Genomic DNA, 26,571 nt, shown 5'->3' with positions numbered 1-26,571 from the left:
GGCAAAATTAGGGACTAAGAGCCAAGGCAAAAGAGCCTGGTTGTGCCAGAATGGGCTCAGCCTGGGGATGGGAGGAGAGAGAGCTCAGACTCAGAGTGACGTGAACCTAATGTGGATTCTTAGAGGTCATTCCAGAGGGCACCAGAACCATGTATGATTGGAACAGGGAAATGAGAGTGGTCTGGGAGAAATACCTCTCACCTCATTGATCATCTGGCTTGAAGGGAAATCAGGAGGAACACAGGAGCCAAGCAGTTATAACTGAGCTGGTGACATTATTTTAAGCTGTTGTATCTTCTCAACCTTTCTATGCTTTCCAGCTTGGCCAGCATTGACTCAAGATCTGTGAGCACTGGGACCAGCAGTTAGTGTAATGGCTATGTCGCTGAACTCCCATGTAGTTGACCACAGTTCAAGTCCTGGACCCAGTGGCTTAAACTCATGCTGGGTGTGTGTGCGTGCATGCCCAAGATCCCGAGAGGAGAATGGAGGAGAAGGGATTGTGGCGTGGCCATCCCCCCTGGGGGGTGATTTCTCGCTTTCTGTCTCTATGTCTCTCTCTGTCTCTCTGGCGAGTGCATGTGCCCTATAGCAAAAACCTCTCAAAAAAAAAGAAAAAAATCTGTGAGCATCAGTGGATCTAGCTGTGAGGATCCTGAGAAAATAGCAGTGGAAAAATAAGATGGAAGAGGACAATGCCATGCTGCAGTGCCAAATGCTGAGATGTGTGTGTGTGTGTGGGGGGGCTATGTGATGGCTCATCTTTTATAAATCCCCCTGCTTGCTGTGCTTGTTAAGAGCTCACCCTAGAGTGGGTTTGAGGCGGCTGGGAGATACTTATTCTGAGCATGTTCATCAGCTTTTTGAGAAACGAGAGTCTCAGATAAATCCTGTGAAACCGTAGACCCATACGACAATGACATGAGCAGGGCACAATGCAGTAGCCATTGACTTTTCTTGCCACAGTGAAGGATGCTGGGCAGAAACACAGACAGAGGGTGTTTCTGATTTTCTTCCTTGAAATTCCTTTTCCCAGGGGCTTCCAAGCTCAGGAAGCTCTTGTCATCTCCTAATTGAGGCAGATGAAGATGGGGGTTCTGTAGGGAGGCGTTTCTACTTAATCAAGGCCAGTCATACGCAAGCTCTAGGATTAGTTAGAGATCTGCAGATCTGCACAGTTGCTTGGGCAGCCTGTTTTCTGTCTTCGCTACCTTGTTATCGGGCCCTTCTCTGAATTCCTGTAGCTTTTCCAGGACTTAAACAATGAGATTAACAGCTATCATTTTTTGAATGCCTACCATATGCGAGGCTCTCCAGTGGATCTTTTACAAATATCATTGATAATAACAACAGCAAAGATAACTAATGTTTATTAAGCATTTACTACGGACCAGGCATTGTGCCAAGTCCTGAACACGTATTAAGTCATTGAGAATCCTTACAACGAGACTACATGGGCCTCATTATTTTTGCACATGAATAACGAATGGTGGAGTTAGGATTTGGATCTATATTGGTCTGAGTCCAGGCCTCTGCTTTTTCATTTACAAACTTCTCTTGCTTGGCCTTGTTCTCTCGGCATTACGGGGCACTCTGCTGTTACTCAAACAGGCTAGATGCAAAGGGCTGGAATGTGGAGTTAGATCAGGAGGTGAACACAGCATGGTGACTAACCCCCGATGGAAGTACAGTGACAAGTTCACAACGGGTGGAGGAATAAGATCAACAGGAAGTATGGTGGGGCCCTGAAAACTGAGAGGAGCAGAAAGATGCACAACTGAGAGGCCATGTCATATCCTGGCAGTCACCTAGGCTGTGCAGGAAGCCTGTTAACAGAGAGCCGGCCTCAGATACCTGACAGGGGTCCAGGACAGGACACCAGATCCTGGAGGAAATAGAGCTGGCCCAGAGCATAGCTTGTAGTTGGGCTCTGTCCTTCACTAACTTTTGGCCAAGGTGCTTGCTTTGAGTTTCAGTTTCTTCATCTGTCAAATGGGGAGAGTAATAGTATCTCCTTCATAGGTTCAATTGATAACTAGGTGAGATAACAGACATAAAGTACCAGTACGAGTGCCCTGTACTGAGGAAGTGTTCAGTGCCTGGATCACTACATTTCTGTACAGGTGTGAGGATGAACCCAGGTTCTCATAGCTGAGAGGAAAATTAAGTGCCCAATGAGGAATGCCTTAAATGTTCTGGTTGAGAATTATTGGATTGTTGGAAAAGTCATGTTGCATTTTTGCATAGAAAAACAGAAAAAATGTGTCATGACTTTTCCAACAAGTCAGTAGTATTTGTTTTAGAAATTGGAATGAGATTACATGTCCTCAATCCTGTGTAGAAGAGGGAAGCTGAATCTGGGTAATAAGCAGATAGTGCTCTTTCATGGATGGGTTTGGAACCCCAGCCCCAGAGATTTGAAAGACTCTTTCTCAGGGTATTGGACTTCTGGTCTGATACCCTCCCAATGATGCAGTATTGCTGATAAATAAACATTAGACATAACATATCTACAGCCTTGTCAATGGCACATGCACTGTAGTGGTTTTCAAACGTGTCTGCAAATTCTTTGACTCTCTTCCCATCAAAAAATAGCATTGATTTTTTTCTCTCCTGGAACATGCACCAGCCTTAGTGGTTTGCTTCTGATAAAGAGAATATGGTGAAAGCGATGCTGTGTGTCTTCTAAGGATGGTTAGAACAGGTGATGTAACTTTTTTTTTTTATGGCAAAATTATTCTTTATAATGACACAAACTACATCTTGTAGCTTGTAGTAAGGCTTTTGTCACTTTGTTCCACTTCTCAGGTATCTCTTTATGTATGACGAGGCTGCATCTTTACCAAATATAAATTGATGCCATGGTAAAATTAGCCTCAGGCTCTTCCTCAACCTCTATATTCATGGACACATTCCCTGATATTATATTTCTCTTGCCTGAAATATTCTTGCTATTCCTTCAAAAACCAGATTTAAGCCACTTGTTCCTGCGAGGAAAAACTAGACAAAAAAATTCCTGATCAGGAATTCTGTATTGTTCTTATCATACTCCTATGACTAGGAGTAATTCTTTATTCCTTAGTTGCTTACTTGCCAAGTAGTTGGAAAAGGATAATCAGTTTAAGAAAGTTTCAAATCAATTGTTGTCTTTTATTATCTTTAAAATGTCATATGAAGGCCTTAGAAATTATCCGGCTTGTTACTGCAGTTGCGAAAATCTTAGGTCTTACTCATCAGCCTGCTAAACTGTACCCTTCTCAGAGACATAGATAACATCCAAGAATTTTCTTATGTCCTTATTTTTAACTGTCGTGGCTTGCTGTATCAAAGCAGCTGAATTTGAAACAAGTTCAATATCATCGCCTTCAAGGATCAACCCATCATCTTTCTGGGCTTGAGATACTGAACAAGCAACACCTGGTCTCATTCGAACCCTCCAGATGTATTTTTCACCCAAGAAATTTCGGATTTCAACAAGAGACCCATTCTCCTGAATAACGACGTTGATGGGGAAATGAGCATACACAGACCTCATCTTGTAGTGGAAGCCCAAGGTAACACCCTTGATCATGTTCTGGACGTGACTACAGATAGTGCGAATGGTCGCCAGCTCCTTTCTGTTTCCCCACCATTTGTCAACCCGCAGCCTCTTCTTCTTCACAAGGAGGCTGAGCTCAACATTGATGTGGTTGAAGTCCCTCCGCAGGGTTCCTCGGGGGCCCTTCATGATGACGGTGCATCCCTTCAGGGTGATGTCGACGTTCTGGGGAATGTCGACCATCTGGTTGCTGAGAATGGTTTTCATTCTTGCAGTAGGCGCAGCCTATAACATGTGTTTTTGAAAAATTATGTTGTGTGCTATGAAGATGTACAACAATTAAATGTGAAGGAGAATAAAAAAGTTATTTCAGGCAATCCTAAGATAAAGAGAGAGAAAGAAGAAAAGAAAAGGTGACATAGAGCTGGCTCCGCAGTATAGTGGTTGAGCATTATGCATTGGGAGCCGGATCCCACATAGCTGACCATGGTTTAAATCCTGGCTCTGGATGTCAAATACACACCAGACATGAGTGTGTGCATGCCCCAAATCTTTACAGGATAGAAAAAGGGATTGTGGTGTGACCATGCCTCATTGGAGGGGTGTGTTCTCTCACCGCTTGGCTCTGTTTCTCTGTCTCTTCTAGTGAGTGCATATACCCTCTGGCAATTAAAAAAAAAAGAAGGAAAGAAAAAAAGAAAGGAACAGAGTTTCTGCTCAGCTCTGCTTCTCAGAATACTTGCCCTGGGAACCGATTGCCATGTTTGGAGGAAGCTCAGGCTTCCTAGAATGCCACATGAACTTTCACACATACAGCTATAGCTAAGGTCCCAGCTGATAGCCAGCGTCAACTGCCAGACAAAGGAGTGAGCGAGTCTTCAGATGATTTGGGCCAACTTTCAAGCTGTTGCAGATGACACCAAGTGGAGCAGGGGTGAGCTATCCTTAACATGCCCTGCTTAAATTACTGATTCATGAGCCAAATAAATGTTGTTTTTAGCCATGAAGTTGCTGGGTGTTTTGTCATGCAGCGATGCATGAATGCAACATACACATGCGTAGCAGAACACAGAAGAGAAGCAGTTAGACACAGTGTTAAGAGGCTGTGTTCCAGAGTTAGACAGTTGGTTTCCAAATTTTAACCCTGCTGCTTGCTTAACTGGGCAAGATTCCTTGAGATGGTTTTGTCCTCTGCAAGATGGTGTTAATAGCTATATTAATTGTTTGGGTGTTGCTTTAGTTTGCTAGGGTTGCCATAAAAAAAATTCTGCAGACTGGGTGGCTGAAACAACAGAAATTAATTTTCTCACAGATCTGGAGGGTGGAAGGCCAAAATCAATGTGCTGGCAAGTTTGGCTTCTTCCAAGGCCTCTGTCCTCCACTTGTAAACGGTCTCCTTTCACTGCATCCTCACATGGTCTTCTCTCTCTCTCTCTCTCTCTGTGTGTGTGTGTGTGTGAGGGTGTGTGTGTGTGTGCCTATCTGTGTCCATATTCCCACTCTCTAGAATGTCAACAGTCCTACTGGATTAGGGCCTACCCTCACCAGGACTTCATGTTAACTTACTGCCTAATTAAAGATCCTGTCTCCAAATATAGTCACATTCTGAGGCACTGGGGGTGACAGTGTCAACATATAAATTTTGCAGAGGACACAATTAAGCCTGTAGCAGTTGCTACGAGAATTAAGTGAGGTAACACAAATATAAAGAACAGGTCAGTGGTGGACACATGGTAGGTGTTTCATAAATAATGGCCATTACTATTATTGTATGTATGACATCAACATGATTATGATACACACAAAAGGAGTGACACCACCATGTGTGTCCCAGGGAAAATCTTACATTGTTTTCCCTAAGATGAAATTGAATTAATTTCCCTTAGAGGACAAGCTCTGTCTTAAGCACAGTATCTCTCTCTGGCCCCCAGGCTGGCCTTCCAGCTTAGTGATGGTAACAAGAAGAGGAGCTGAGACATCTCTTCTGGAAGGAGGACGATCATTATTTCCTGACCCTCCAAAGACAGCGGCTTCTTTTGGAGACCCTCGGGAGAAGCTCTCTGTTTGGGAGATGATCCCAAGGTGTTCCCAGGTAAGAAAAGGCCTGGGACGACTTAAAAACCAGAAGCTGCTGTCCGAAATTGCCTGGGTTCTCCAGAGCTGACCCATGGAATCATTTCCACTGAAGCAATTTGGAAAAGGTATTTTAGAGAGGAAGTCCCAATTCAGAAAAGACTTGCTGCCAAGTCCTTTGTTTTCCTAATGTTGCCACAGTGTCTGAAACTGAATTTTTTTAAATGGCATTTTCCTGGAAAGGATTTTTTTGGTCTTTTTTGGAAATGTCTCATGTAAAACAAGATCGCCAATGAACTGTTGGGTCTGGTCTCCCCAGGGGTGTGCTTGGGAAATGGCAGGTGGGGGAGAGGTGGTCTGGATGGGAAAAGGAACAAAAACAGAGTTGGAGAGAGAGCAGGACGTGACCAGGGGGCCAGCATTCCTGTGTTAGGAATAGGCTCAGGGGCTTTGGATTCATTCCAGCGGGTCAGGCATCCCTTATAGGGAAGGTGGGAGGGGAGGGAAGGGAGCCTGGCAGCACAGCTGGGGAAACGTCTCCTGAAAGCCTGTTGGTGGCAGGGCTCACGGTCTATTTATCACAGAAATGGACTTTTCCTGGGCCTGCCGTTTCCTCCCCTCCCTGGTCTGGTGTAGGGGGACAGTAATGGTGATAGAGCAGGGACTGTGTCTCCCACATCAGATTGGATTTCTTTCCTGAGGTGAGGGACTGTACAGAGCATTCATTCTAGGGGCTCCAAGCAGGTCAAGTTGTATCTCTGCATCAGACTGGAGGGTCCCCAAGTACAGAGACCTTGTTCTTTCTCAGTTTAAGGAATCCTTAGAGCTGGGGAACCTTATCCGCTTCTTATTCTAAGTTTCCCAGAACCCAGCATGTGAGAGATTAGCTTATGGCTTATGACCGACTCAGTGACCTACTCATGGTTCTGCTCTCTCCCCTCATAAGTAGCACAGACAAGATGTGCTGACTGGAAGTCCAGCAACCTGGCTGCCTCCTGCCAGGCCTAAGGCCAATCACTGTGGCCAAGTGGAATTTTTGTAGCACGAAGGAGCTTGGAAGCTCTTGGTGGGCTGGCTCCTATCCTCTGGCTCTGCAACTCTTCTGTCCATTCCTCATCCTGCTATTGGTTCTCAGTTCCAGCCTCAGGTCTCTGAGGCCTCAGGATGGAATAAGGGCAAAGAGTGAAGGAAAGGGCACAGGAGAAGCACTGAATGTGAGAATTAGAAATTACTCAGGAGATGATTTTACTTGTCTGGATAGTTCATTAATGAAGACGCCTACTGAATGCCTGTTCTGCTCCAGGCTCTGCTCCAGGCATTGCTTATATACAGCAGTAGACAAGACAGACATGGTTCCTGCCCTTAAGGGGCTAAGTGTCTGATACTTGAATGTTCAGACATTAGTGTCACTGAGTGGTCATACAGATTCTGCTTTCAAACCTTTGGGGTTTTGGAGCTCTTCCCCTCTCAAGGCAGCCCCATTTCTATTCTAAACAGCTGTGAAAGTCAAAAAAGTGTCTCCATAGATTGAGACAAAATATGTTTCCTCTTGGGCCAACCAGTTGTGTAGTGGTTAAGGCAGCTGAATCCCACATGGTTGACTGCACAGTTTGAGTCCTGGACCTAGCAGCTTGAAAAACATGCTGGGCGTATGTGCATGTGCAAAATTCCGAGAGGAGAATGGAGGAGAAGGAATTGTGGCGTGGCCATCCCTCTGGAGGTGCTTTCTCACTTTCCCCCTCTTTCTCTCTTGGTCTTTCTCTGGTGAGTACATATGCTCTGTAGCAAAATTAAAAAAAAAAATTCTTCTTTTCTATAACCTCCACTCATTCATCTCAGCCAGCTTTTGGATCTACTCAGGATAAGCCTGTATACACTTTCTTCTGAAAATCTCTCACTATCATGGTGAATTTATCAATTTTTTCTTTCTTTTGTTTTATTTCAGGCTATCTGATTAGGTATGTCTAAATTTAGGACTGATGTTTTTCCCTGGAGAATTGTTTTTGTCATTTTGTAATAATTTCCTCTATTTTTTTTTCTGGTTTTAATATTACTTTTTTGCTTGTTATTTGTTATAATGATTGTTTGGTTTTTCTTCCCCCCAATTTTGTTATTTTCACTATTTCTGTGTTTTTATATAGTAAGTATAACTAGTAGAAAAAACAAAAAGCTGAACTTCTTATTTAATTTTAGCATTTCTTTTCGTAGACAATTTTTTTAAGGTCTTTGCCATAGGGTGTGTGCACTTGTTGGAGAGATAGACAGAGACAGTGAGAGGAAAAGTGAGAAATCACTCCCTCCAGGGATGGCCATGCTGCATTCCCTTCTCAATTCTCCTCCCGGGATTTTGGGCATGCACACACACCTGCCAGTTGTGGTTTTCAAGCTACTTGGTGCAAGACTTGAACCACGGTTGGCCATGTGTGAGTCTAACACCTAAAACATCATGCCACCTGCTGACCCTGTGGAGAATTTTAATCCTTTACATTTAAATTTATTATTAAAGACAGTAATGCCTTTTATATATTAATATCTTTAATATTTTTGTTTTAGTCTCTTAGATACTTTACTTCTTTCCTGCTTTCTACTATATTAAATGAGATTTTAAATGTAATCTTTTCCTGGGGCCGACAGGTGGCATAGTGGTTAAGGGCTGAGAACCTTGTTGCCCTGTGGAAAGTCCAGGTTGTCTTATAAAAAAGGAGAAAAAGTATATACTATATAGGTTACTATCTATAATCCATGCATATAGCAATTTTATAATTAATCAGAAACTGTGCATCCTTAGGATGCTCTTATTCTAATCTCTCTAGCCCAAGTTTTATGTTTATTATTTAGCATTTTGGGTTTACTTTGTCTTCAAATGCCAGTATTTGAAACTATTGTATTTTTTTTTCCCTTTCCCTTCAGGCTATACGCGCACACACACACACACACACACACACACACACGCACACTTTTCTCTCTCTCTACACACACACGCACATGTTTTTTTTTTTTAATTTCTAGAGAGTGTAAATTTGTAGAACACACTTGTGTTTGAAGTTGATTTGAGGTTTTGTTTCTCAGAGGTGGTTTTGTATTTTTACCTTCAATCTTATTTTTTTATTTTTTTGAGAGGTTTTTACCTTAGGTCATGTGTGATTGCCAGCGAAAGAGAGAGACACTGAGAAGAAAAATGAGAAATCACTCTCCAAGGGGGATGGCCTTCCCTTCTCCGCCATTCTCCTCCTGGGATCTTGAGCACACATGCAGCACACGTGTCCAGCACAATTTTCAAGTCACCAGGTCTGGGACTCAAACCACAGTCAGCCATGTGGGAATCCAGTGACATAACTGCTATACCATCTGCTGGCCCCTTCCTTTACTTACAATCTTAGAAAGAGACAAGTATCACTGGAGTCTCCCTAGGCTCATGAGTGAACTTAAATGAAAGCAACTATTCTCCTAGTGTCTCCACCTAATGTGTCTAGAGTCTCCATCACAAAGCCTTCAAATTCGTATGTGGGCATTGAAACTCTAGCCTATAGATATTAGGACCTATACTTGGATAAATATCTTCCTGGACCATCAAGGCATCAATTGGAATTATACACTCTAGAAATACCCTCTTTTTATTTCTGGTACATTGAAATTTTACTTTATTTTTATAGTTCAGCTATATTTGCAAACATATTATTTGAAAAAAATATTTTTTACTGGTAATATATATTGCCAGTATACTTATGAGTTTGTAGAGTGGGTAGAAGTGCTTGTTACCTAAGTCTGTAATGTTTCTGGAACCTAAAAACCCAATAGCTCCGCAAATTATTGAAGCCACTTCTATGTTCTCTTCTAAGCTTTCTCTAGAGTCAGCCATCTCTCAGATGATAAGGTGTCTTATCTTCATTATATTTCTCTTCTGCTATTCTAGTTTGTGCATATCTTTTTTTAAAGAGTAGGAGCTGAGATTGGGGAAAACATAGAAAAGATATTGAATGTTGAAGCGGGGAGATTAATGTCTCTGTATTGACTGACATGCATGGCATTCCCTTTTGAAAAAGCAATGTAATACACTGTAAAGTTATATGTAATCCAATGTAATATAAAGAAGATTATGATGATAATAAAAAATAAAAAATAAATAAAAATAATTTTAAAAAAAAGGAAAAAAAAAAAGGAGTAGGAGCTGAGTCAGAACTGGGTTCTCAGCTATAGCCAGACTAAAAGGCTAAAGGCTATTGTTAGACCATGGTCTAGATACCACGCTCCTCTCCATGAAGTCTGAGATTTCTCAAATTCTTTGGGGTAAAATATTATGGTGTTTGCAAAGAGTAAGCTTACAAAAACCTGTAAGAACTGTCACAAGAGGGTGAGAGGGTATCCAAGGTGATTAGGATTCAGAGAAGTTAAGGCAGAACAGATGAGGTCCTGTTTGTGTAGACTCACAGAGATATTCTGAGCGTTTTCTTGGGATCTTTGATCTAATGGCAGAAAGCTGAAGGAGAGTGCTCCATGCTTTTTTTTTTTTTTTTTTATTTTTTTTGGGTATTTGTTATCTTTTTGAGAGGTTTTCGCTACCCAAAGACTACAATTTATTTTTTTCCTTCAGGCTATTGTGTAAGCACCTTTAATCTTTGATTAGAAAACTTGCTGAGTTCTGTTTGGTGTGTTTTGTTCTGATAAGCTTGGATTTTATAACTCCCAAGTCTTTTGTAAAAGGACTAGAAACGACTAGGGAGCCTAGGGGTCTGTAGTCTGATGGAGATAATTGCTAAGGGATAATTCATTTAGTGTGGGAGGGTGGGAGAGAGGACTGAGAGGTGGGGAAGAGGCAAAAAAGGAGAGAGATCAGGTACAAAAACCTGGCATGTGAACTTTTCAAAACCTCTAACTTCTTTGAGTTTCAATTTCTGTCTCTGTAAATAGAAAGTGTTTGAAATTGGCTCCCCTGCCTCCAATGATTTAAGCTCTGATTCATCTGGTAAGGAAAAGACAGTGATGTCGGGTCATGCTGCTGGAAAGGGAATCTCTTATCTGTAGCTACATGTCTTGCAGTAATAATAATAGATAACTTTTATATGGGTCCGACATTGCTCTAAAACACTTTATAAACCTGTTTCATCTCATCCTTATAACATCTTTATGAGCTAGGTATGGTTATCTTCACGCTACAGATATATAAGAAAACAAAGACACAGAGAAGTTAAGTAACTTGTCTAAGGCCACACAACAAGAACATGCCAGGGCTGGGATTCAAACACAAGCCAGCTGGAGACTAGCAGATGTTGTAATGGTTATATTTCTGGACTCCCACGTGGTCAATGCTGGTTCGAGACTTGGACCCAGTGACTTGCAACTCATGCCGGGTGCGTGTATGTACCTGCCCAAAATCCCAAGAGGAGAATGGAGAAGGGATTGCAACATGGCCATCATCCCAGGGGGTGATTTCTCACTTTCTATCTCTCTGTCTCTCAGATGAGTGCATGTGCTCTACAGCAAAAATCTCTTAACAAAACAAAACAGTAAGCCAGCTGACTCCAAAGTTAGTGCTGTTAGCCCACAGACTTAATGAACTACAGAAGTGTACCCTGGTCATACAGTCTTCAGCCCACAGACTTAAGAACTAAAAAGCAGAGAGCTTGGGGAGTTCAGAAAAACCATGAAGATATTTTCAAAGTTGTTGCAAATGGAATACTAGAGAGAGAGAGCACACAATGACAGATTTGACTTAGCTTTGAGGGAAAGGTTTCTGAAGAAAGTATATCCAAGGGAATTTCAAAAAATCTGTGGAAAAAATAGAATTAAAGTGCAAGTTTATTTTGGTGCAAATTTTAGTTTTGAAGTCCATACCTAGGTTTTCCTTTTCCTTTTTAGGAAGAGATTTTTGAGATAGAGTACACATGCTTGCCAGAGAAAGAAACACAGAGAGAAACACAGTGAGAGAAAGTGAGAAATCAACCCCCTAGGAAGGATGGCCATGCCACAATCCCATCTCCTCTGTTCTCCTCTTGGGATTTTGGGCATGCACACATGTGCCTAGCATGAGTTTCAAGCCACTGGCCTGGGACTCAAACTGTGGTCACTATGTGAGATTCCTAAGCCTTAAGCACTACACCAACTGCTGGCCCTCATAGTTTTTCATAAAATTTATTTTCTGTGAACTTTTTGAAGACCTCTCTCATTAGGCTGAGACAAAAACAAGTTTAAGTAGATGAAATGGAAGGGAAATGCCTGGCAGGAAGAAACACGGTGTGGTCGAGACCTGGAAGGTGTCTGTGCACTTGAGTTCAGAGAGTGAGAGGGACTGGGACAAAGGAAGGCTGGGAGGTGGGCAGGGGCCTACCCCTGCAGGGCTCTCTGTGTCTCTGTCAGTTAAAGGGCTTCTTTATTTGTACTTTATGGCCAAGTAAGTCTTTGTAATAGGAACTGTCCTGTGGCTTGTAGGATGTTTAGTAGTATCCCTGGCCTCTACCCACTGGTGCAATACTACCTCTGCTTTCGGTGGTGACAACCAAAGATCCCTCCAGACATTGCCAAATGCCCCCTTTGGGACAACATCGTCCCTGGTCATCCCACTGAGCACAGTAATTCAAGTTTTGGTATCTATCCTCACTGTCTACAAGATAAACCCTAGATCACTTTCTAGGCATGAGTATTAACTTGGGAATCATCTAGGGCTGATCGGGTACGTACAGCTCCTGGATCCCTTCCTCAGAAATCACCATGCTCAAGGAGTGGAGACCTCATCATTAGCATGGACAATGCTGAAGTCAGTGCACTGAACTAGAAAATGAAGAATGGAGAAGTGCTTCATGTTCAGAGAAAAACAAAGGGTTTCTTCACAACAGAGGCCTCTAATGTTTCATTACAACATGATACTTCCCCAACCTGCCTAGTCCTCTTTCTCCTGAAACCAACGTCACTGCATAACACTTAACAAAGCAGGCCTTTTACAGAGAAAATAACCTTAAATCAAAAAGAACAGAAACAAGATACTTGGCATTAATGGTAATAATAACCAGATTCCTGTAAAGGGCTAAAATATTGCTACTTTAGTCACTGATTGTTGTGGGAATTCATACTTTTCAAACTCAATATCAAACTCTTCTGGAACTTTTTGTCGAGTGTTTTTTGTTGCTGCCAAGTGATCAGGGAAAGGATAAAGAGTTGTTTTGTTTAGCATGTTTCTCCTCTTACCAGGAAAATGGAGTTCTAGGTGGTCTGCTTTCTCTTGCTTCTCTCTTTCCTTCTTCCCTAGTTTTTTTCCCCCCTTTCCCTATAAGGCGCATGTGCTTGTCAGAGAGACAGAAAGTGAGAAATCACCCTCTTGCGGGGTATGGCCATACCACAATCCCTTCTTCTCCTGTCTCCTCTCGAGATACTGAGCTTCACGCATATGTGCCCGGAGTGAGTTTCAAGCTGCCAGGTCCAGACTCGAACTGTGGCCAGCCACATAAGCATCTGGCACATTAACCACTGCTGCCATGTCCCCGACCTCACCCCAGTGGTATTTTGATGCTGCAAATACCACAGTCTGGTCTACTGAAGTGTCTTTGAAGGATGATCTTTATTCCTATCTTCCCTGTGCCCTTTGTCTTTTTGTTATAGAAATGATCTGATTTCCCTTATCCTCAACCTGTAGGACTTTCAAAGTAGGACATAACTTGCCTAGAAAACTCATATAACCGGAAAGATTGTCCAGAGAGAAGACTGTCCATTAGCCTTTTTCACGCTTCTTGATCTGTTCCCTGTAATTCCCTGTACCTTTAATCTGCTGCTGTCTGTAACCTCTTCCAGAGAACTTGGGCCCTGCCTGGGAGCCACCCGCTCAGAAGAAACCCTGCCCAGAAAAGCCACCTGTGTCTTAGCTTGGAGACATTTCACACAGACTGTGGCTCTGGGAAAGGAGCCAGAGCTCTCTGTCCAGGTCATAATTAACTTCTAGTTATCTGTTGTCCTGTTAAATGACTATCTCTGTTTCACACTCAGAAAAGGAAGTGGAATGACTAAAAACTGAAGCTGGACTTCCAGCAAAAAACCTGAGGTGTTCACAATAACTACAGTATTAGTAAATATTTACTGAGTGGTTACTCTGAGGTCAGTTCTATGTCACATGCCCTACATAATTGACCCATTTAACAATGATATTATCTTGGAGCAGCAGGTGGAGTGGAGTGGTAGTCTAGTTAGGAAACTGGATTATCATATGGTCGACTACAGTTTGAATACGGGACTGGTGGCTTCAAAGTCATGCTGAGCATCCCCTCGGGGGATGGCCACAATGCAATCCCTTCTCATCCTGTCTCCTCATGGGATTTGGGGCATGCACACATATGTGTCCACATGCCTGGTGTAAGTTTGACTCCACGGGGTCCGGGATACCAACCACGGTTGACCATGTGAAAGTCCAGAGACATAACCATTAACCATCTGCTGGTCCAACATTTATCATCATTCTTATGAATACTATTTATAAAGACAACTACCTTCTAGTTATCGCTCTTGTTAAATAACTCTCTCTGTTTCACACCCAGAAATGGAGGCAGAATGGTCAACTCAAAATTGGGGCTCCTTACCCTTGTCATCATAGTAAGCTAAGGCAACATCTCTGGTCTTCAGTTTCCTTATTTGTAAATGATGGATTTGGGCAGCTTGAGCTCTACACTCACTTTACATCTATGTATCTGAGAACTTCATTTAAAGAGCTGTCATCCTCTTTGTGAGGCATCAGTGATGTCCCAGGGTCCTCCCCTTCCCCATGTAGAATCCAAGTTTCAGGTGACCGATGACCATGCCTGAGGATTTCCAACTTCAGTCATCTAAGCCACTGGCCTCCTTGCCCAGGAGGGTGCTGTTTACGCAGTCTCCAACTCTCACTGTACCAAGATCTGTAGACAATGATGACTACAATAAGCAAACCATCTGGCTTGCTCTCAGGGAGCTCTCACCCAACCTAGGATGGGCATCTGAGTCAGTCTTCTCACTCTGCAAGCTAAAAAAGAGCTAACTGCAGTCTCCATTATCCATGGACCACAACTGAAAAGGTCCACAGGTAGACCTGCTAGTAAAGTTACCATTACTGGCACGAGATTCCTCAGAATAAACTTGACATGGAGAGAAGGCCCAAGGGAGGAGGCCCATGAAACTCAGAGGAAAGGGAAATAAGAGGACAATTTATCCTGGCTAATTCTGGGAGCCTCAGAGAGTCCCCTGTACCAGAAAGGTGTCCCCTTACAAGGCCTGTCAGAACTGTTCTCACATTAGGTAAAGAAGGAGCTGGGGAGGAAGGATGGGCTTAGTTGGGCACCTTCACATGTATGAGAGGAAACTTTACTGCAGACCAAGAAGAACTAAGCGGGTAGAGAGAGGTCAAGTCAGTTATTGTCCCAGCAAAACAGACACATTGGAGGTAAAAAGGAGATATAAAAAAGTAGTAGAGTGACCTAATATTGATACAGGTCAAAGTCATAGAACCCCAGTTGAAGACAAACTTCAATAGCCTTATAAAGATTGAAAAGTGTTTGTTACATGGTACAGAGCAGGGGTTCGTTGGCCGATTGGCCTGTCTCTATAAATACAGTTTATTGGAGTAGTCATCCATTCATTTATGTATCTGCTCTGGCTGCTTCTGTGCCACAGTGGTGTTGAGAAGTTGCAGCAGAACCATATGACCCACAAAGCCTGAAATATTTACTATCTGGTTGTTTATAGAAAAATTTGCTGACCTGCTAGCGAAGTGGAAAGAATCCTGGATCAACAGCTAATTTTTTTTTAATTGCCAGTGAGTGTGTGTGCTCTTGCATATGAGAGAGGGAGAAAAAAGAGAATAAAAGAGAATGAGAAAGAGTAAGCAGCCCCTCCTCAATGGGGTATGGTCACACTGCAATTCTTTTTTTTTTTTGAGAGGTTTTTGCTATGGGACATGTGTGCTCACCAGAAAGACAGAAAAAGAGAGAGAGAAAGCAAGATATCACTCTCCTGGAGGGATAGCCATGCCGCAATCCCTTCTCCTCCATTCTCCTCTTGGGATCTTGGCCATGCATGCATATGTACCTGATGTGAGTTTAAGCCACCGGGTTCGGGACTTGAACTGTGATTGACCATATGGGAGTCCAGCGACACAGCCATTACACCAACTGCTGGTCCCACAATTCTTTTTCTTTCACTTCTCCATCCTGTCAGGATTTTAGGCACATATGTATCCACACCTGGCCTGATTTTCAAGCTGCCAGGGCCAGAATTTGATGTGGTTTTTCTGTGCACAGCATTTAACCACTACAGCCCCAGCCCCACAACCAGTTTTTATAATCTACCTTTCAAAGTCTTCATTTCTCATCTGTGAGATGGGGCATTTTATTACCTGTGCCAACTAACCACTTAACTCACTGAGGAATTGTGATATTGAATGAAATAACGAGTGAAAATGCACAGCAAGTTGTATAGAGTTATACAAATGCTAAGTGTTACTAGAGTGGTTTTATGAGTATCTGGTGATAAAATAAGATAAAAAATCGTTTTATTCCTTAATAGAGGTAGAGAGGAAATAAATATTAACGGATTGCTGAGGGTCACATGTGCCTGTTTATTTGTGTCAGTTAATGTACAGTTTTGAGATGATCTGAGCTGAGTTATTAAAATTAAAGAGAAATAAAATCTATAGTCACTGGGCCAACCTGCAGTGTGGTGATTAAGGTGGCTAGATCCCACATGGCTGACTAGACGGTTTGAGCCTCAAACTTGGCAACTTGAAAAGCATGCTGTGTGTGTGTGTACCCAAAATCCTGAAAGGAGAAATAGAAGAGAAGGGATTGCAGTATGACCATCCTCCATGGGATGTGATTTTTTTACTTTCCTTCTACCTTTCATTAGTTGAACACTTGTGCCATCTAGCTAATAATAATAATAATAATAACAATAATAAATCTACAGCCACTGTGAGAAGATTGAAGGAATTCATTAAATGTGAGATGCAACACTGTTTGTGGCCATCAGAGGGGACAGGTCTGAGAGGATGCCCCCCACCTTGGGGCTGTGGAGTGGGACTGAAGAAAAGAAGGAAAGAACATCAAGATAAATCCAGGAAACACTGCATAGACTATATCGATATGTGCAATTTTTCATTGTTTATCTGAAATTCAAATCTAGATAGGTATCCTTTATTCTGTTTGTTAAATCTGGTAACCTCCACCCCTAACCTTGAGTGGTCTTGGAAGTAGGCTAGTCACAGGGCCCCAACCCTGATCACAGAGCTTGTCCAGATTCTAAGTCCTTAAACTCCAAGATAAACAGATTGAAGACAGTCAGAGCTGATCACCAATGGCAATGTTCTAGAAAAATCTTCAGAGCTGCTCTGTTCTGTCCTTTCTAAGACTGTGGGACAGTCTTTCTTTTAATCTTGCAAACTATGCCTTTCATTTCCATCCTATCCCTTTCATTTCCATCCTATCCCTTTCTGTTTCTTAAACTGGTCAGTGTTGATTTATGTCAATTGTATTCATTATATATATATATCAATATGTCCAAAACAGTATCCAATAAAATGTGATGTGGATGGGGAAAGGGTGGACAGCGTGAGGAGGAGATTGCCTGGCAAGGGCTTTTATAAATGAGAATCTGGGCATCGGTGGAAACAAGGCTGGGGGGGGGTGGTGGTGAGAGCATTCTGGACCCCGAATCTGGTGAGTTGTTTATGTCTGCTTTAACAAAAAGCAACAGGGAGCTACTAAAGGCTCTTGAGTAAGGAAAGACTTGATTTAAAAAATTATTCCTAAAGCTGGCTTTTAAGTGTTTTGGAGGGCCAGGGAAGTCAGCTAGGGAGCCTTTCTCCTGGTCCAAATGATAGCCTGTGGTCTGGACCTCAGATTGGGGAAGGCAGCAAGAAGAGAAGAGAAGGGAAGGGAAGAGGAAAAGCGTGAGTCAGCTCTGATTGTTTCATGAACTGTGGCTCTCAGCCTTGGGGCTGCTGTGGCAGTGGGCTTCCTGGGACCCAGGGTTGCAGAGCAGGCCTATGAGTACAGTCAGTCAATAAGGAGCCACTCTTGGAGGCAGTGGGCCCGTTATTCCAGTCGCTGGGCTCCAAGTCTCCACCCTGGGGGAGGGATGTGGTGGGAGTGGAGACTGTGCAGCAGAAAGTGACAGGGATGATTAAAGGGATGGAAAATCAGGCCCATGAAGAAAGGTTAAAGGGATTGCAGCTATTTAGCTTGCAGAAGAAGGCGGTAGTGTAATAGCTCCCTGCAAGCCCATGCGGGGTTATTAATAGACTCGTGCTAGGCAGCTGCCCAGCATATCCGCATATCCGGGGTAGACAGCACCCCTGAAGCAGCTGGGGCACCTCCACAGTGAGGGAGAGGCAGGCTCCCAAAGGAGGCAGAGGCATAATTATAAAGGCTCTTTTGTGGTCTCTGAAGGCTCCTTTCCCCTCTTTGTTTTTTGCATCTGTCATTATGCCCACAAACCACAACCCGGCCTCTTGACAGCCCCAATAATCTGCTTTCCTGCACACTCGGAAGGTAATGTGGCTATAAAATTGACAAGTTAGATAAATACCAGTACAAAGGGCAGCCTGTGTCTAGCTTTGTGGAACGTTCTGACCGTTCTCCCAACCCGAACTGGGTCAATCTCAGTCTGCCCAGTCTAGCCCATCAGGGCTCCCTCTGATGGCTCTTCCAGGAGTTCACAATTGCTCAGCCTCTCTAATTTGCCACTTTAGCAGCCAGAGAGGTCTTTTATTTCTTCCCAGGTCAAATATGTTTCATTTCACTTTTCTACTTTTTTAAATGTAAAACTCTTTTTTTGGCCGGGTCAAACTCTTGCTCTTTTGGCCCAGCTGCCATATCACACAAGCAGGCCAGGAAGCCATCGTCCCTTCCAAAGGAGGCCCAGGACCCTTTGGCCTTTGCAGATCCCTGCGAGGGTAACCAAAGGCCTGCTCTGTGGTGGCTGTGTTCCTGACACTCAACTAGGAACATGTAAGGAACATGGTTCTTGAAGGAAGTAGGTTATGAACCACACATTCAGGCACTATAGAATTGGAGCTGGCAGGGGCTGGGTTGGGGGATGGGAGGAGAGACGAAGAGTGGACATGAACTAGAATTTACCCTCAAAGTGATGTAACCTAGCTTATGAAAAGTCCAGAGCTAGAAGTTATCTGGCTGTGGTGCTGTTGTTAGTACAGGAAGGGTATCAGGCTTGTCACTCAGTGCTAGCAGGTTTTCTGAGAGAGGAAAACTCAGAGGCCAAACCCCACTAAGAAGAACTATGAGGAAACAGGGAACTTAGATCTCACCATCTGCTTTATAACAGTGACAGACATGTAGTCATCACTGACAGGCTTTTCCTCAAGTGACAAAGGGGGCCATGTGACTGGGGAAGGAGGTGGGGAGAGAAGCAGTGCAGAAGTCACTCAGCCAATGGTTCTTGGGACACTCTGAGCCCCATCCTAAGTCACTGCTGTCTCCTTCTCCTAGTGACTATGGGGAAGGCATTTGCCCCTGTGACTCCACAGAACAGTGATAAGTACCCAGCAAGTAGTAGGGCCCTACAGCTGGGACATTAAGATGGTAGCTTAGACCAGACCAGACAGAACTGCCCCACTGTTTTCTAGCTGACCTCCTCCTCATCTATAAAATGAGCATGACCTGGTAGCTACCCTTGAAGACGGTTGTGAATGTTGACTAGCACAGTACATGCCCAGTGTTAAGTGAGCTTGGCATGGAGTGGGCTCTCCATACTTGTTAGCGCCCATTGTGATCATTTATTGTCAATATGATTCATTGAATGGAATTGATGGAGCAATGACTCCTGAGCAGGAAGGGCTGTACTTGGAAGCTTGACTATGTGTCATTTCAGTGGTGCTCCCTGTCCCTAGCACTAGCCTCCTGCAGGTCCCTGCCTGCCAGTGGCCAGCCTGGGAGCAATCTGCCGGCCTGGCCTTCATTTTACTTCAAAGTGTTGCTGTTTTCCTATGTGACTCTCCCTCTTCTCCTTCCCTCTCTCCTGCTCCCCTTCACACCCCCCACCTCCTTTCATAAGTAGAAGGTAAAGCACGGAAATCTTTGCTTCTGGAAAGAGACATGCTCATCTCTGTGCTTGATTCCACTGGAGGAAATCGGAATAATTCCTATTATTTTCGGTTCCCAGACCTTGAATGTGTTAGGCTTCAGGTTCACTTCCTATGTCTCTCCCCGTCGCCCGGATCTGCAAGTAATTTAACCTTGTTTTCACAGAGTGCAAATACATTCTGCTTGTTTACACTGGAGACAAATTTTCCTCAATTGACGCAATCCTATTGATTAAATAATAACTTTCTTCCTCATTTAAAGGTAATTTCGGTTGGTATCATGACATGGAGGAGGAAAGTGAATGCCTTTTCTGTCCTGCTGTATGAAGGGCGCACTGTGAGTGCCGACCCCTGCCGCCCTGGGCAGGGCCCTCTCATGTCTCTCACCTGTTCTGGAACCTTGACAAGCGAGGCTGGCTAAAGATGACCCGATCTTGATTAGAGAAACCAAAGAGCCAGCGTTTGCTCAGTAGTAGATGCCAAGACAGGGGCAGAGTAGATGTTATTTTGTTTTTAAAATGGATTTACTTTGCTGTCAAGATTATTAACATCTAGTAAACTAAGACTACACACTATTTTTCAAGATTACATTGTATAATAGTCAGAACTGTCATTTGAGGCAAGGATTTAAAATCAAAGAAGATGAAAAGGCATAACGATGGGGGAGATGGCAAAAAAAAAAGTGGGTGCTTTTGAGTAAGTTCCTTAGCTTTGTTTGGGCCTTCATTGGCAAAACAGGGGTAACTGGATCCTATGATTTCTAACACTTTCTAGCATTAGTGTTCTGTGATACAATGAAATCTGAAGACTGTTATTTTTTGCTTCCATTCCAGGTCCTTCCACTGTGTATTTTCTTTCTTTCTTTTTTCTTTCTTTCCTTTTTTTTCCTTTCCTTTTTTGTTTTAGAGGGAAATTTTTGCTATAGGGTATGTATACTCACTGGAGAGACAGAGAGACAAAAAGTGAGAAATAACCCCTCAGGGGAGGATGGCTATGCCGCAATTCCTTCTCTTCTAATCTCCCCTTGGAGTTTTGGGCGTGAACACATATGTGTATGGTGCAAGTTTCAAGCCCCTGGTCTGGGACTCAAACTGTGGTTGGCCATGTGGGAGTCCAGCGATACAACCATTATGCCATCTGCTGGTCCCTCTACTGTGTATTTTGATCAGGATAAGATCAGAGGATGTCATCTGGGGTGGGATCTTTTTTCCATTGTCTCTCTGTGAGGTTAAGACAATGCATCCCATATTAGCAATGTCCTTGGAGAACTATTGGGTTGTCAGAAAAGTCATGATGCATTTTTGCTTAGAAAAACAGAAAAATATGTCATGCCTTTTCTGACAACTCAATAGATCTCTTAATATATTCTAAAGGGGAATTCATATTATGCAATGACTTTTTTTTTTAATTTAGAAAACCTACAAATACAACTTTTGTAAATAGTTGGAAACATTATTTCCAAATGCTAACACCTAGTGGTATAAATATCATAGCTGGTTAAGAGCTAGATGTTAGTAAGCGAAAACAATAGCTGACATTTTCAGGTCTTTATCCTATTGTAGGCACTTCTAGGTATTCGTTCATTTTCTCTTTCCCAGGGATTGGCAAACATTTTCTGTAAAGAACCAGATAGTAAATATTTTAGGCTTTGTGGGTTATGGCTCTGTCACAATTACTCAACCTTGCTGATAAAGCAGAAAAGCAGCCATTGGTAACATGTGCACAAATGTGTGTGGCCGTGTTCCGCCAAAACCTTATGTACAAAGCCTGAAATGTGAATTCTATACACTTTTTATTTTTTCTTAATATTTTTTTTAGAGGTTTGCGCGTGCGCTCGCAAGACAGAGAGAGACGGAGAGACAGAAAGCGAGAAATCACCCCCCAGGGGGGATGGCCATGCTGCAATCCCTTCTCCTCCATTCTCCCCTCGGGATCTTGGGCACGCACGCACACGTGCCTGGCCTGAGTTTTAAGTCACTGGGTCCGGGACGCGAACCATGGTCGACTACGTGGGAATCCAGCAACATAGCCATTACGCTAACTGCTGGTCCCAATTTTTACTTAATTTTTTAGTTGCACTTGTCAGACAGGCAGAGAGGGAAAGTGAGAAATCACCTCCCAAGGGGGATGGCCATAATGCAGTCTCTTCTCCATTCTCCTCTTGGGATTTTCAAGCTGCTGGGTCCAGAACGCAAACTGCACAATCTACTATGTGGGATCCAGCACCTTATCCACTGCCACCTGCTGGTCCTAATTTTATTCACTTTTTATGTATCATAAAATCTTGATTTTTTTTTTTCAGCCATGTAAAATATGAAAACCATTCTTACTCACAGGCCTTCACAAAAACAGGCAGTAAGTCAGATTTGGTGTACTGTCTGTGGATGACTTACCTTGGTTTTTTATTATAATCTTTTAAAGGAGGAACTATTCTACAGATGAGAAATCTACATGCCCAAGTTTACCAGTTAGAAATAGGAGAGCTGGAATATAATCTAAAATGCCAACTTTAAGAGCTCATACTTTTATAAAAAGTTTATTTGTTAGGTCATCAGGAAAGTCATGACATGTTTTTCTATGCAAAAATGTGTCATAACTTTCCCGATGACCCAATATTTATTTTTACCATAAGAGGGGGAGACAGACAAAGAGAGTAAGAGTGAGAGAGAGAAAGAGAGAGAGAGAGAGAGAGAGATATCTCCAACAAGATCTTCACACTGTGATCTACCTTGGTCTTGGCCACCCTGGATCATGGGCATTGCAAGCTCATGTGCTCAGGGAAATCTTGAGACTCAAGAACCCATGTGAGTTCAGTTGTGTGACTACTGTGTCAACCGCCCAACTTTTAACATTTGCATTTTTGGGATATCGAAGTAGAGTGGTAAAATGTGGGAACTTGGATTAATACAAAATCTTAAAATTTTAAATTTTAATTTTATTTTACATTTAATCACATTTATCTGTACAGTATACAACATTGCTTTTTGCAGCACAAATACCATGCATATTAGTCAAGATAAAGACATTACTATATACAATATTATCAGCAAATAGCTTTTCATTTTTTTGTCAATTAAATGTACATTTTTTCCCCTTCCTCTGTTCCCCTCCCTCCCTCCGTTACCCTCCCCTGTATTACTTCTGGCTTATTATCTCTAGTGTATACTGTTGTCCTCCCTGCTACTATACCTTCCAAACTTTCAGTTTCTGATCTATAGTGCAGACTATTGGTAGATATTGAGTGGAGTCATACAAAGTCTGTTTTTCATAGTCTGGTTTGCTTCACTTAGGATTAAGTCTTCTATATTTGTTCACTTTGTATCAAATGTCAGAGTCTCATTGACTGAGTTGTATTACATAGGGTACATATGCCACATTTTTTCAATACAGTCATCTATTTTTGGACATTTGGGTTGATTCCATGTCCTAGTGATTGTAAATAATGCTACAATAAACATGGATGTGCAAGTGGTTTTCTGACTGAGGATTTTTCTATCCTTTGGGTAAATACCTAAGAGTGGAATTACTGGGTCGTATGGTAGTTCTATTTGTAGGTTTCTGAGATATCCCCATATAATTCTCCAAAGTGGATGTGCTAATTTATATTCCCACCAACAATGTGGGAGAGTTCCCCTATCACCACAGCCTCACCAGCACTTATTATTATTTTTTTAAATATTAGCCATTATGACTGGGGTTAAGTGGTATCTCATTGTAGTTTTGGTTTGCATTTCCCTTATGAGAAGGGATATCAAACAGATTTTCATATGCTTTTGGGCTATTCATATGTCTTCTTCAGAAGACACTTCAGCTCAGTTCTTTTCCTGTGCAGAATCCTCTCAGTCTAATATAGTCACATTTGTCTATTTTTGGGACTATTGCTTGTGCTTTGGAGGTCTTCTTTAAGAAGACTTTAGGGACCAATAGATGGCATAGTGGTTATGTCGCTGGACTCCCACATAGTCGACTGGACCCAGTGGCTTAAAACTCATGCCAAGCATGTGTGTGTACATGCCCAAAATCCTGAGAGGAGACTGGAGGAGAAGGGATTGCAGCATAGTCACTCCCCTTGGGAGTAATTTCTTGCTTTCTGTCTATCTCTTTCGGTCTCTCCAGTAAGCGCATGCACCCTATAAAAAAAACCTTTCTTAAAAAATAAAGTCTTTGCCTGCTCCAAGATCTCCAAGAGATTTTCCTGTGTTTTCCACCAGTACTTTTGTAGTTTGAAGTCTTATGTTTAGATCCTCAAACTATTTTGAGTTAATTTTTGTTAATGGTGAGGGATAAGGATCTAGTTTCATTCTTCTGCAGGTGGATATCTAGTTCTTCCAGCACCATTTGGTGAAGAGATTTTCTTTTCCCCACTAGATTGTCTTGAGCCCTTTGTCAAAGATCAGTTGTTGTGGGGGTTATTTGGGGAGTCTCAATTCTGCTTCATTGATCTACCTATCTACTTTTGTGCCAATACCATGCTGTTTTATTTGTCACAGCTTTGTAATATGTTTTGAGGTTGGGAAGTAAGATGTCTCCAACTTTATTCCTTTTGCACAATATTACTTTGGCGATACAAGACCTTCTATGCTTCCAGACAAAGTTTGTGATTGTTTTTTTCTATTTCTGTGAGGAATATCTCTAATAGTTTGATTGGGATTGCATTAAATTTGTAGATTAATTTGGGTAGGGTTGATATATTGGTTATATTCCTTAAATCCAGGAACATGGGATGTTTTCCCACTTTTTTGTATCATTTAAAATTTCTTTTTCTAGGGACCAGCAGGTGGTGTGGCAGTTAAGGGTGCTGGACTCCCACATGATCAATCTCGGTTCAAGTCTGGGACCTGGCAGCTTGCTTTCTTGCTTTTCTCTCTCTCTCTCTCTCTGTCCCTCTCTGGTCAAATTAAATAAATAAACAAACAAATAAATAAAGTGAAAATTTAAAAATTCTTTAAAAATAAATTTCTTTTTCTAGTGTTTCATAATTTTCCTTGTAAAGATCTTTGAGGTCTTTGGTAAGGTTTATTCCTAAATACCTTATTGGTTTTGTGACTATTGTAAAAGGGATTTCTTTCTTCAATTCTGTCTCAGTTTGTCCATTGTTGGCGTAAAAAATGCTATAGATTTTCGTGTGTTGATTTTGTATCCTGCTACTTAACTGTATTCATTTATCACTTTCAGGAGTTACTTTGTGGCTTCTTTTGGATTTTCTATGCATAGCATCATATCATCTGCAAATAGAGATAATTTCACTTCTTCTTTTCCTATTGGGATGCCTTTTATTTGACTCTCTTGTCTAATTGCATTGGCTAAAATTTCCAGTACTGTGTTAAAAAGGAGTTGGAAAAAGTGGGCAGCCTTATCTTATTGCAGTGTTTAGTGGGAAAGTTTTCAACTTTTCCCCATTCAATATGATGTTGGTTATGGATTTTTCATCGATGGCTTTTATTGTGTTCAGGAATGTCCCATCTATGCTGATTTTGCTGAGTCTTAATCATGAAGGGATGTTGTATTTTATCAAATATTCTCTCTGCATTGATTGATATGATCATATGATTTTTATCTTGTGTCAATGTGATGTATTACAATTATTGTTTTGTATAAGTTGAACCATTCTTGCATCCCTGTAATAAAGCCTACTTGGTCATGGGGTATAACCTTTTTAATATGTTGTTGAATACGATTTGCTAGTATCTTGCTGAGAATTTTTGCATACATATTCATCAGGGATATGAGCCTAAAGTTTTCTTTTATTGTCATGTCCTTGTCTGGTTTTGGAATTAAGATGATGGAGGCTTCATAGAATGAATGTGTGTGGGGGTTCCCTCCTTTTGAATTTTAGAAATAGTTTAAGAAGAACTGGGGTTAGTTCTTTAAAGGTTTTGTAGAATTCAGAAGTAAAGCCACCGGGACCTGGGCTCTTCATTCTTGGGAGACTATTTATTACTGATTCAATCTCATTGTTTGTTATGGGTCTATTCAGACCCATATTTCTTCCTGGTTCAATCTTGGTAAGTTACATGTTTCCAGAAATTTGTCCATCTCATCTAGGTTTTTTTTGTTTGTTGGCGTATAGTCAGTCATAGTATTCTCTGATGGTATTTTATATTTCTGTTGTGTCCATTGTAATGACGCCTGTTTCCGTGCTGATTTGATTTATCTGGTTCCTTTCTCTGTTCTTGATTAATCTAGCAAACACTTTGTCAATTTTGTGTATATTCTCAGAGAACCAACTTTTGGTTTTATTTATTTTCTGTATAGTTTTTTTTTTATTCTCTATTTCATTTATTTCTGCTCTAATCTTTATTATTTATTTTCTCCTGGATTTTAAAAATTATTTTCCAGTTCCCTGAGTTGTGTTGTTAGGTTGTTTATATGCTACATTTCTTCTTTTTTCTTGTGGGCACTAACTGCTATGAACTTCCCTCTTATGACTGCTTTTGCTGTGTCCCATAGGTTACACTTCTTTGTTCGTTATTATTGGTTCCTATGAATCTTTTGATTTTAGTCTTAATTTATTCTATAGTTGTAATGTCTCTCAGGAGTGGATTGTTTAGTTTCCATGTGTTTGTGAATTTTTGAGGGCTCTTTGTGTAGTTGATTTCGAGAAAATAAATAATTTGTTCTGTAAGTGTCAGGATCTAGGGAGAGGTCCAGCCACCCTTGTTGATCTTGGGGGTTGACTCAGTTCCTCCTTGGGATGGACAAAATTGAGACTGAGGAAGAAAATGAGAGCCTGTCCCACCTCCAAATTTCCCATTCTTGTTCTTGAAGATGATGAGTCTCGAAAAATTCTCTATTTCTCTTTTTTTAAAAAAAAGAATTATTTATTTAATTTTATTGATTATTATTATTATTCTAAATTATTTACTTATTTATTTATTTCAATTTGACCAGAGAGAGACAGAGTAAGAGAAAGAAA

General features: G+C 41.8%; 1 protein-coding gene across 1 annotated transcript; it reads right to left on the bottom strand.

Annotated features, from left to right (window-relative positions):
- Positions 1 to 3,059: 3,059 nt before the first annotated feature.
- LOC102502432 (60S ribosomal protein L9) lies at positions 3,060 to 3,805 on the bottom strand. The gene has a single exon (XM_014591283.2). It carries the CDS (start codon positions 3,803 to 3,805, stop codon positions 3,242 to 3,244), a length of 564 nt encoding a protein of 187 aa, XP_014446769.1. The 3' UTR covers positions 3,060 to 3,241.
- Between the last annotated feature and the right edge of the window lie 22,766 nt (positions 3,806 to 26,571).

This window comes from Tupaia chinensis, unplaced genomic scaffold (assembly GCF_000334495.1).
Source record: "Tupaia chinensis unplaced genomic scaffold, TupChi_1.0 Scaffold000050_1, whole genome shotgun sequence".
NCBI classification, from domain to species: domain Eukaryota; kingdom Metazoa; phylum Chordata; class Mammalia; order Scandentia; family Tupaiidae; genus Tupaia; species Tupaia belangeri.
Note: the sequence above shows the minus strand (reverse complement) of the source record. Positions and strands in the feature narration are given on the sequence as shown.